Raw genomic sequence first — 12,114 nt, 5'->3', positions numbered from 1 at the left:
CTTATCGGGTCACGGTGTGGATCCCGAAACAAGAGATTTCGTTTTTTAGAAAAATATATAATATTTACAAAATGAGATAGAATTACCATCCCTATATTATAATTCCATTTTTTAAAAAAGAAAAAGGATGATTTCCATCCGATATAATTTAGGGAAATTAGAATATTACAGAATAATAGGATTTTCCATTTATTGCAGGAGGTGGGAATGACACCTGAATCAAACCTTTCAGAGACAGAAGAGGTCAAGAAGAAAAGCAGCAAAGATCAGTGATCTGCAGGTTGCCAACACTCTATCTGTTGCTCCATCATCTTCAAAGTCGAAGAATTTGCTATCGAAATCTCGATTTTTCTGTGTTGATTTGGATCCATCTAGCTCCGGTGGTAGCTTAATCCCAGAGAAACAAAGTGCAGTTCAAATGACAGACACTTCTCAGGTGAATTTTACTATGTTAGAATGTCCTTTAATTTGTTTTGCTTCTGAATGTTGTGAAGAACTGGTTAAGATTAGAGTAATGGACTGATTCCAAGATGTCATCATCATGGAAAATATAAATGAATAAATAAATACAACAAGATAGGCAACAAGGTAAGACCAAGTCCTAAAGCAAAAACCTTTTTCCTGGTTTTCTTCAAATCTGTGTTTCATTACCAGGGAAAGATTCAAGGGAAGGAAGTGATTCCTGCTGATTCTTCATCTTCAAGATCATTGAAGCAGGAGGGCAAAATTAACAACTTGAAGAATTTCAGAAGCACAAGATCATTCAGGAGAAAAGGAAGATCAAAGATCATGAAACCAACTAATCCTTTGTCTGATGAAGGAGCAACCCCACCAGAATCATCCACACCTCACATCAAGAACCAAGGCAAAAAGGGCATTTCCCAGGCAAGTCACAATAGTGTTCATTCTCAGGAAAATTTAGGATTATCTGGTCAAAAATCTTTGCAAACTTTAATGAGGACAACTAGTTTGAGGACTATGAGGGCTAGTTTCAAGTCCAAGAAGAGGCCTTCTTTTAGGTGTTCTCAAGTTCCTAAGGTCAAAACTGTGGGTAAACCTACTTGTTCTTCCACCATTAAGAACTCAAAGTTCACTGAAAATCCTGGACTGAAAACTCGGCAAACTGAATCAGATAGACTAGACATGTATAAAGTTTGCTCATACCATCATTGTTCTCTCCATGGCCATTCTCATGATTCGTCGAACCCTCCAAAGCGCTTTTATATGAGAAGAAAATCATTGAAATCAAAGAAAAGCATAAAAAGGAACTCGAATACAGCCCTTTCTGTCACAGAAGACAGCAATGTGGATTCTGACTCCAAAGCTTCTGCTGAGAAAGAGAAGAATATGAGAATGTGGCACCTTATACGTAGGAATTTGCATTCAGGCCTTGTTGCAGAATCCAAGAACAAAACGAACCATGAAGCTTACGACGAAAATCTTGCTGATGATGATTCCAGCAAATTATCTGCACCAGAAAGTTCTGGATTAAGTAGTGCTGCAGATCAGGATATGAAGCTTCTTGCTGTTAAGCTCGTTCGAGAAGCGATAGAGAAGATTCTTCTCCCAGAGGTTCCTGACCAATCATCTGATGATCTATCAATTACAAGTGACACTGCACCAGACCAAACACCCTTAGAAAAGAATCATGATGGTCAAAATATAGAGAAGACAACAAGAGAGGTTGCAAATGAATCTGAGAGGAAAGCACCAAAACACTGGAGCAATCTGAAGAAATGGATTCTGCTGCAACGATTCATCAAGGAAATGGAAAAAGTGAGGAAGATAAAGATAAACCCAAGGAAGCCAAGGAATTTGCAGCTGGAGACTGATCCTGAACCAGAAAATGTTCATTTGAGACAACAAATCGTGGAGGAGAGGAAACGAGGAGAAGAATGGATGCTTGATTATGCACTTCAGCAAGCAATAAGCCAACTCGCCCCAACCCAGAAAAGAAAAGTGGAAATGCTTGTAAAGGCATTCGAAACAATGGTGCCTCCTCAGGAAGATCAGCATTTTCAATTCTCATTTCCCAATCTCAAATCCAATGCTAAAGATGATAGCTTTGTTTCAGAAAAAAATGAAACAATCAGTAAGGCCAATGATAATACTCAATCTTCTGAGCAACAAACTGATGAATTCCATGGAGGAGGATACCCTAAAGATGGAACAGGCAGAGAAAATTACATCAGTATGTGGCACATGGTATCTCAGCATGTGCTGTCAGGTATTGCATCAAAAATTGGAAGTGAGCTTCTTGATGGAGCTGAAGAAACAAAACCCCCTGGCTCTCGTGACGATGATCTTGGTTACAGGAGAAATTTTAACAGAGACGACGCCATCAAACTCGTTAGAGAGGCAGTTAACGAGATCCTCGTAACACAGTCTCAAGATACTGATTCTGTTGATACAAAGTCAGATCAATTGAACAGGAAAGAGACAGCTGATAATGTGATTGCAAATGATGAAAGCAGAGAAGTTTCTGAAGCTAAAGGCAAGGGTGAAGTGCCAAAATCGAAGAAGTGGAGCAAGCTGAAAAATCTGCTCCTTCTAAAGAGATCAATCATGGCCATGGAAAATGCAAGGAAGCTGAAATTGCTGCGACAACCACAACATCTGCCATTGATGCCTAATACAGAAGCAGAAAGAGTTGATCTAAGACACCAGATGATGGATGAGAGGAAGAAGGCTGAACAATGGATGCTTGATTATGCAGTGCAGCATATTGTGAGTAAATTAACCCCAGCAAGGAAAAGAAGGGTGGCAATGCTAGTTGAAGCTTTTGAAGCAGTTGTTCCGTTTCCAGAAATTTAAGTCCAAGAATTATATATGATATGAAGTTCATGCATTTGTGTTTTGGTGAGACTTAACATTAAGGCAAGCACAAAAGGATTCTTATTTATGGTTAAGAACACTGTATGTTTGTAGTTATTTTGTACACAACATGTATGTTTCTTCACTACTACTACTAAGTAAAATGTGTAATTTTAAAATTCTATAAAAACAATATTATAATTTCTACTAAAATTATTAAGTGCTTCACGTGAAAAGTACACATTCATGATTTATGACTTACGGTCGACTATTATTTTTTTAAAAGAAAAATTAACTGAAATGAGATGAAATTCCAAAGCCATATGAATCAAAATTGTGATTTCTAACTAGGAAAAATAAACTTAATAATGATTCATGTTTTCACTTTTGTTTACATCATTCTAAATTTACTCGATCAACTTCCACATGGAGAAGAAAGCATAGCACATGAGCAACGTACTACAAATATATAAAAATTAATTTGGTCAAACAAAGAGTGCAGCTTGACATCATTGAAGTAGCCAGATTTTTTTTTTATTTGTAACAATGTCTGTCAATTATGAAGCTCATATAATATTTGGTGGTGTATATACTTCTGCCGGCTGATAAGTTGTTGGACTTTTCAATTGGCATAATCAATCATGCATACATTTATTCAATTGCCTTCCCAGGCCAATAAGAGAGAGATATATTAATATATAATTCTTGTCTTTACGAATGTCCCGTTGTTACTTAAGTAATAAATTATTGGTAAAGATGTAAAATGGAGATTTGGAAGTTGCAATTTGAGAGTTACATCCAGCGTATGTGGTGGACTCGTTATGAGCACCAAACACGGATTTTTCCACTTCGAAAGTTGTTGAGTCACTGGGATTTAGTCTTCTTAGTTATTAATGAACAAAAAAAAGAGTAACCAATGAAATTCTATTTTAAAAATTCAATGGTGATTATAATTATTTTATATATAATGGTTTAGAAAATGATGTAATATTGCATGTGAAACGTTGACCAGCTGATGATCACAAGTTATAAAATGAATGTGGATATTCCCTTCTTAGTTCTTCATGTGAGCTTGCTATTGTGGACTTCCAAATATATAACAAGTGGTTGGAGCTTTCATTGCCGCCCACTCTATTCATTTACTGTATTATTAATTTCTTCTTTCCACATTATGACATTAATTAACAACCATTTTATATTTAAATTAACTACTCAATAATCAATACTCTCTTACATGACCATATATCATTAACGAAATTCTTGTTGTTGTTCACCCTGAGAGGTTATTACTCTTATACTGTCGCTGGTGAGATTCGATTTCAGATCATTGTTCTCAAACTTCACTTTTGTGACCAATTGAATTGTCTATGCAAAATACAAATTTTATTACTCAATAATATATGTATCACTTGATTCCTAGATTTTTTTTTTTAAAACAAACTTGAATCTAAGGCTCACATGGAAGTGGTGGTCTGTATCATGCTTTATTTTTCTCATATATACCAACTACCCCTTGAAGTAATAGAGGGGTGGAGTGTATCACCTCCACATGTTCAACAGTCAACACGTTGATTCTCTCAATTTCCATGCATCTCTTTACCACTAAACTTGCTCTCTTTACTATACTATTCCCTATACTTTATTGAAAAGTCAAGTTTGAAGGGTAGGATTGGTATAGTAGCTTCCCAATTCAATTCTTTCCTTGGGTAGGTATCTTAGTGCATGGAATATTCTAGGGATATCACGAAGAGCATCCAAAATAATTTATTTTTTTTAACATATAATAAATTAACAGAAATAAAAAATTAATTCTCTCAAATATACCGATGAACCCGATGATCAAAATGTCTATGTGCCTCCAATGCAAATAAGGAATACAATTTAGCAAAATAAATTACTTTTTCAGAAAAATAATTACAACGTGCGTGATATCATATTATAATATAATGTAAGACAAATATTTCGTAAAATTTGTAATTACGTAATTATTTATTTATTATTTTTATTTGAGCTGGAGCGCAGTTAGGAGTCAAAGTACCTATGAGGTCTCTTTTGTCCAATTTAGTCCTTATAATTTAATTTTGTTCAATTTAGTTCATGGGCATTATATCTGTCACGTACTCACGTCATCATACTTACATGCCAATTCATATATTATTTTATAAATATTTAAATTAATTGTTCGCGTCACATCAGCTATTGTCCTTAATTATTTCACTTTTAAAAATATAGAGATTAAATTGAACAAAATTAAGGTAGAAGGACTAAATTGAACAAAACATTATAGTACAGGGACCTCATAGATACTTTGATCGCAGTTAGGTAACCTTTGGTGTAACCTGATACATACTATAAACAAGAGGAGAGCAGCCGCCCAAAGCATGAAAAGTTGAGAAGAAATAAATTCATCGCAACTGAAATTTTAATGGCAGGTCTGCAATACAACTTCTTCCCAACGGATTTCTTCTTCCCTCGACAGCAGACGATTACCAAAGACAACGCCCCGCAGCAGATTCCTCTGGTGAAGGCGAAGAAGATCAGTGATGAAATTGAGGAGTCGTCGATAAAGCCAAAGGCGCAGCCCACCAAAGCCATCGCCGTCGCCATCAACACCAAGGCTGTTTCTTCATCGTCTCTCGCCTTGCCTCCGTTGCAGAAGAAACACAAGGATCAGGCGTAATCATATCATTTAAGGATCGGATTCTCCAAAATATTTGGAGATCATCAGATCCGATCCGGCCATCAGGTCATTAATATATATTGCATGTGTCCATTTTTCTTCTGTATACATACTTTGATTATCGAGTTTGTGAGGCCTACTGGTTTTGTAAAGGTCTCTGCAAATACAAAGTTAGATCATCATATCGGCTGTTGATGATGAATAATAGTAGTATTGTTATAAATAAAAAAGACTTTTGTTTACCAGAATAAGGGCAATATATATTTTCAAGTTTTCCATTTATCTATGGGCCAAGCCAGGCCGATTTTAGATTTTTGTGGCTCCGCTCTACAAATGCAATTCAGCAATTGAAACCAAACAACAATACTCCAACGAGGAACAAACACTTTACACAGGTAAAATTAAAGATTTAAAGTGGAAAAAAAATAATTTGAAACAACCTCATCGGATAGTCCTTATTCCTTGTTGATTTTTGGCTGAAGCTGTGCCAGAATCTAGAATCTACGTGGACCAGCTGGAACTCCTCCTTGATGAAGAAGAAGACAAAGATGAATTGAACTCCTCTGCCAATTGCCAAAGAAGACGAAGTAATAGGAGAAGAAAATAATGATGAGTTGGGGAATGGCTGAATGGTACAGATTACAGAACATTGGGAAACATAATGGCTCAATTAAGACAATTAATTACGTCTTAAATTAAATATTAGTTCCCCTAAAAAGTGACGCCTTGTTGCCTATCTTAATAATTTTTTCCATAAAACGTAAAAATTTTCGTTAAGAAAAACGATTTATGTTTCATTTTCACTACTCTGCAATCCTCACATTATGTGATTTTCACTTTAAGATTTATATATATTTCTTGATTTTAAGTTAAGTCATACATATTCGTATTTTTCTAATATAACCTATGATAAATGAAAAATTTCTCTACTCAAGTTGTGAATCCTGCAAATGACAGCATGTTTCAAAGGAACAAATTAACTCCAAACATCCTTTCAAAAAAAATAATAATAATAAGGGAAAATGACACTTTTTACCCCTGAATTATATACTTATAGCACTTTTTCCCCCTCAATTATTTAGGTAAATGCATTAGCCCCCTCAGTTATTCTAAAAGTGGTGCTTTTTCCCCCTCTGATATATTCAATTGACATTTATACCCTTAAAGTAAATATTTTATTTATTTTACTTCTCCAACAAATTATTGCGTATACGTAGGGATAACCACGGTTTGAATTGAACCAATTGAACCGGATACTATAGCAATCGAATTAATAGTTTTCGGTTATAATTCAGATCTAGAATCAAATATTTAAATGTCAATTTATTAAAATTATGTATCAAAAAAATTGAATCTTGAACCGTGAATTGGCGGTTCTGGATCCGATTCGCGATTTTTAACCGTATTTATTTTAAAATTTTATTTTTATTTTAAAATAGTATAAATTCAACAATATATGTATTTTATTTTTTCAGTTCGGAACATGAACCGTCCATTTTGGTTCACGATTTTAATAAACTCTAAATATCGGATTTCGATTCTAAATTGTAATTGGAATATTTCGGTTTGGTTGCTATAGTGTTTGTTTGGTTTGAACCAAATTATGGTCATAATTTGTTGGAGAAAAAAAATAAATTAAATATTTAGTTTAAGGGTAAATATGTCCATTTAACATTTCAGGGGGGAAAACAGCCACTTCAATAATTTAGGGGGAAAAAATGCTATAGGTATATAACTCAGGGGGAAAAAGTGTCATTTTCCCTAATAATAATAACCCAAACATGTTTAAAAACTTAAATTTTTATTCATATTAATTTGTCTCCCAGAAGACATTAATGTTCTTGCTAATATTAGAGCCCAAATTTGTGTCATATATTTATATATGTACACGTTTCAATTCAATTTTTTTGGTTTTTTAAAGTGTCATTTTAATGTTTTTCATTTTCTGTTTTTGTGGTACATAAAACTGTGTAAATGTTATAATATTTGTTTTTTCCTAACTGGTAGTTTGGGTTAGACAGAGTCATGAATTGATTGAGTGTGTTTGGTATGATAAAATTGTAATTATATTCCTACTAAATTTTATAGAGTTTTTATTTAATTATTTGGTTGAAGTGAATTGCAATTCCTTCTAAGTATAAAATTGTAATTCCTAGAGTCCCCTCGTGTTATATAGCTGGTCTTCTCGTGTTATGAATCCTCCAAATAGCATGAGGGAAATCATTCTCTAAATCCACCCTTTGATAACACCCATCTCTCAACCTAATCGAAGCTCATGAAAAATAGCCCACAACACTATGCACCATCAAGAAAACAAATATGCACAGAAATTTTAATGGCAGGTCTGCAGTACTTCTCCCGAACAGATTTTGTTTTTGTTTTGTAACAGCCCAAACCAAAATGCAGATCAGCCCAAACTCCAGAGCCAAGGCTGCTATTTTCGAGTCTGTCTCTTCCTAATCTCTCCATGCCCGCTCTTCACAAACACAAGAATTGAGAGAGTTTGTCCGTATGGGCAGCTGGTTGAGAAGTGAAATTTGTCACAAGAGATAAAATATCAAGTCTCAACAGCGATAATAGAGGTGAAATTTATAACGAGAGATCAAAGATGTAATATAGGAGCAATCTCTTAAAATAGGAGGAACAGCAAAAATCTAGTCTTTATTAGTTAATTGAACCACTATAATTTATCCCTCCACAACTGTCGAGCAGGTGTGTGGGAACATATTGGATAGACAATTACACATTATCACAAGAATCGTGGAAGTTTTCAAAAAAAGAATCGAAAGTAACTCATTAAAAATATTCAAAAACATTTGGGGTTTGCATACCAGGATTCAGGTCTGTATGCTTATACTGTTATTGTGCTATGTAATCTGGTTTTAGTGTCCTTTTCTTTAACAATTCCATGAAATTTGCGAGGCCTACTGGTTTTGGTAAGACTCAATAATTTTAACACTACAATGGGTAAGTGCAGATTGATCAACATTTTGCCTTCAATATCAACAAAAAGACAACTACACTCTTTACATTTTTTTTCCTGGGCAGATTTCTGCATCTTTTCCAGTTTCATTTGTTTTCATCGAACTGAACAAAGCACAATGTTCGGATATGAACAAGGCTAGATACAACAGCGGCAACCTACCTTGCTCTACACAGAAGCTACAAGAAACTAATTACAAAGACTCACACTGCTTCACCAAGAGTAATTCCAAATTACGACTGCAGACATAAAGCGACTCCTGCTAGGAAAACATTCAGCGAGGTTGTTGGATGCGGCGAAGGCTGCATTTCGGGCTAACAACCTTTGCTGGCTTCTCAAAGTACCTGGGTGACACAAGGGATTTTGAACCTCTCTCCTTTGTCAAGTTCAGACTTTTAACCAGTGCATCAGGATGCTTTGCTGAACCTGTTATATCAAGGGGAAAAAACAATTCCATCTATCAGCCATGATTACTGAAGCAAACAGCTTGCAATCAGAAATGTGCACCGGGCAGAGAGTGGACATTTTTGTGTTTTTCAATCACCAACACTAAATACACAAATGCGGAATTATTATCTAAAAGAGACTCCTGAGCTAAAGCCAGTCACTCATTATTTGGGAAAGAAATAATAAAAGCTTCAAGATTGTAACAACTTACTAAATTAGGTACATGGTTAAATCTGAAATCACCAATTAGTAACAAAAGTAAATCGCACAAACACAAGTCTCTCAATTAGATCATTGTAATACTACCAAGAGAGGTAGAGAGATAACCTGATTCTGACACCCCCTTGATGCTGTTGACAAAACCATTGTTTCCTTGCCCTGTTTCAATTGATTGGAGAAATTCTTCGTATTGATCTTCCATGTTCAAAATGTCATCATCAACATCAAGATCAATGTTATCTGGCAGCAAATCAGCAATATCATCATCACCAAATCCAGCCTCATTGCAGCCATATTCTGATCCCTCCTTCTGGCCTACCCAGTAATCATGGAACCATGTTGAGTTGGTTGCCAAGTCCCACCATTCCGGTGAGAAGTCCTCCACTTGGCGTACAGACGCAGGAACAAAAGGTGCAGCGTTTGGATTCAGAGTTGACCTCCTTCCAGAAACTAAGGCCATGCTTCCTATTCAAATAACTATCTGTCATCGCAAGAGAAACATGTAACACATCAGTCAAGAAATGATTGTAGTTTTCTGCAAATTAAGAATCACATGGCTCATCAAATGATAAATTAGTGCTGTCAGTATTGAAGTTCCATATCAAACAACTAGCTGAAAAATGAATAAAGAACAATTCAACAACAAATCAAAGGCAGTTTCATCTCTGGTCACTTACACCTGCTAATGATTCACCAGTGATTTATGCTATTAAAAAAAAATCATTTCTCCGGTCGAGAATTACCTAAGAACAGGTGATCATCCTAGTAAGGTCAGGATTTGGTTAATTACTTAGGACGATGAATAAATTTTCAACCTAACAGAATTTAACCCATCAGATAATCAAGTCAGAGTTCAACCACTTTGATCCACCATAGAAATTATTCATGAGCAACAACGATGAAAAATAATCCCCCGAAAACGCAAAATCACAACGCAATCAATCACTCCCGAGAAAAAACATTTAGCACATACAGTAGATCCATGCATCGCCAACAAGAAACCGAATCGAAATTCAAGAATTCGAGAACTGAAAACCGATGAGAAATTTAGATGCGCTCTAACTTTACCTTCAAATGTCAAAATGTCTTCCTTATCGGACGCGTATGATGATTGATATTTTGTGGAAGACGGATATTTATAGGCCGGAGGGACGAGGCTCGATGGTTCGGAACCGAGCCGCAAGCCCGGTGAAGACTAGGCCTGCCCACTGATTGACCTTCGAGAAGACACGTTTTCGGAATTTCCGTATTTGTCCAATTAAAATATCATCCATGTTTTACCACGACAAAAATTCATTCTACTCACTAAATAATATAAATAAAAATTAACAAATAATTTAAATCATTCATACTTGAGCCAATGTCTTTTAATACATTATATCATTTTAATATTATAATAATAATAATATTTCTCTTAATTTTACCCTGTAGTATTTATTCTTTCAAATGGTTGAACCTCAACCCGACAGAGCATTTAGGATTCGATCCCTGGTCATTCTTTTAACTTTTCACCTCTATAATCAGTTGAGTTGTCCATACGGATTACCCTGTAGTATTTATATTTTTATGTGATATTGTAATTTTTTATTTTTTTTAATGTAGAATGAAGATAAGCATTAAAGATAAAATAAAGAATTTTTTTTGGGGGCCAGAATACAATGCATAATTGGAATTTATTTTTGTCCAAGATGATATGTGTTGTATTATTCGATAAGGAGAAGCGGGGTATAACAGGTCAGCAGCCGGTAACTAATACGCGTGTACAATTATCTTTCGCAACGGGAGTGCGATGGCTGGACCCACCGCGCATATAATTAGCTTGAGCCTTTTAATGATTGCGGGACAGGTATGGAGATCCGATGGTTAACAGCCTTGGTTGGCTTTCATCCTGCGGTGCAAATTAACTGCTTTGGTCAAAATGATTAGTGTAGGGTCCAGTCAGGCGGCCCAATCCCGTAATATCCGTGCTATTCACATGGGATGATGGTGGGTAACGGAAGTGTACATATGTCTCTTTACATCAAATGTCATGGCAATACCTTTCTTAAGTTTCTTTCCCATCAGTTTAGGAAATTATGATTCTTCCCCAAAATTTCCGTACTAAAGTGTAAAGATCTATTGAGAGAGTGCAAACTTGCAAATTCGTGTACCTTTGTATACGGAAGAGACTGCAAATCTATCTATCTATCTATCCAGCACTCCAGCAGAAGCATTTTGATAAAGAAAAAATAATCTAATTTTTTCGTTTACAAAAAACGATGTAATTTTGCATATAATGACATATTATTTATGATTTGCTTGCCAATCAATTAACTATTTAGTTTAATTTATTAAAAAAAATTAAAATATTTTATAATTATATTACAGCTAAGCTAACGAGAAACTTGACTAAAGTTATTTTATTTTGCATTTTCTAATGTGCTTTGCAGCCTTTGCTTGACAAAAAAAAAAAAAAAAAAAAAAAAAAAAAAAACTCTATTTGTCTCCTTCTATGTGTCAAGAAACTTAACTAAAGTTATTTTTAATTTAATTTTTTATAATATTAAATTTAGTATTAGTCAATCATTTTGTGCTCAAATGACACCTCTGTGACTCTCCTTGAGGGAAGGTTACACGATCGAACTTCGATGGTGGAATATTGACTCTTTGAACTACAACAGATAGAGAAAGTATAGAACAGATACTACCTTGTAATAGTCAATAGTACTAAAAAAAAAAATAGTATTAGTAACAAAGTTTATATGTTTAGAAACTATACTAAAAGTACTATTAAACACAAAAAAAAAAAAAATCAAATCTAAAAATAAATAAAAAATACTAAAAAAAATAAACAAATAAAAAGAGTTTGTTTAATCCATCAATAATAAGTATACAATAAAATAGGACGAGGGAGTAACTATTTAAATATTTTATTATTTAATATTTATTAATTATATATTGCAAACATCTCGATAGTAATAACTATTTTTGT

At 34.5% G+C, this 12,114-nt stretch overlaps 2 protein-coding genes across 2 annotated transcripts; one reads left to right on the top strand and one right to left on the bottom strand.

The window, feature by feature from the left end:
* The first annotated feature begins 219 nt into the window (after positions 1-219).
* On the top strand, positions 220-2,971 carry LOC109161572. The gene is made up of 2 exons (XM_019310026.1): positions 220-436; positions 655-2,971. Exons 1-2 carry the CDS (start codon positions 419-421, stop codon positions 2,812-2,814), a joined length of 2,178 nt encoding a protein of 725 aa, XP_019165571.1. The 5' UTR covers positions 220-418; the 3' UTR covers positions 2,815-2,971.
* Positions 2,972-8,466: 5,495 nt separating this feature from the next.
* On the bottom strand, positions 8,467-10,315 carry LOC109162106 (protein EARLY RESPONSIVE TO DEHYDRATION 15-like). Its single transcript, XM_019310797.1, has 3 exons — positions 10,212-10,315; positions 9,252-9,624; positions 8,467-8,903 (listed from the first exon to the last, which is right to left on the bottom strand). The coding sequence occupies exons 2-3, from the start codon at positions 9,601-9,603 to the stop codon at positions 8,752-8,754; spliced, it is 504 nt and encodes a 167-aa protein (XP_019166342.1). The 5' UTR covers positions 9,604-9,624; positions 10,212-10,315; the 3' UTR covers positions 8,467-8,751.
* Positions 10,316-12,114: the final 1,799 nt, after the last annotated feature.

This window comes from Ipomoea nil, unplaced genomic scaffold (genome assembly GCF_001879475.1).
Source record: "Ipomoea nil cultivar Tokyo-kokei standard unplaced genomic scaffold, Asagao_1.1 scaffold2926, whole genome shotgun sequence".
NCBI lineage: Eukaryota > Viridiplantae > Streptophyta > Magnoliopsida > Solanales > Convolvulaceae > Ipomoea > Ipomoea nil.
The sequence above is the reverse complement of the archived record's forward strand: the minus strand, read 5'-3'. Positions and strand labels throughout refer to the sequence as shown.

Bases quoted from the DNA above. Each gene is read 5' to 3' on its own strand.
- LOC109162106 (XM_019310797.1), bottom strand. From the start codon at position 9,603: ATGGCCTTAGTTTCTGGAAGGAGGTCAACTCTGAATCCAAACGCTGCA. The intron at 8,904-9,251 runs GTTATCTCTCTA...TTGATATAACAG, and splicing joins CAAGGGGGTGTCAGAATCAG to GTTCAGCAAAGCATCCTGAT.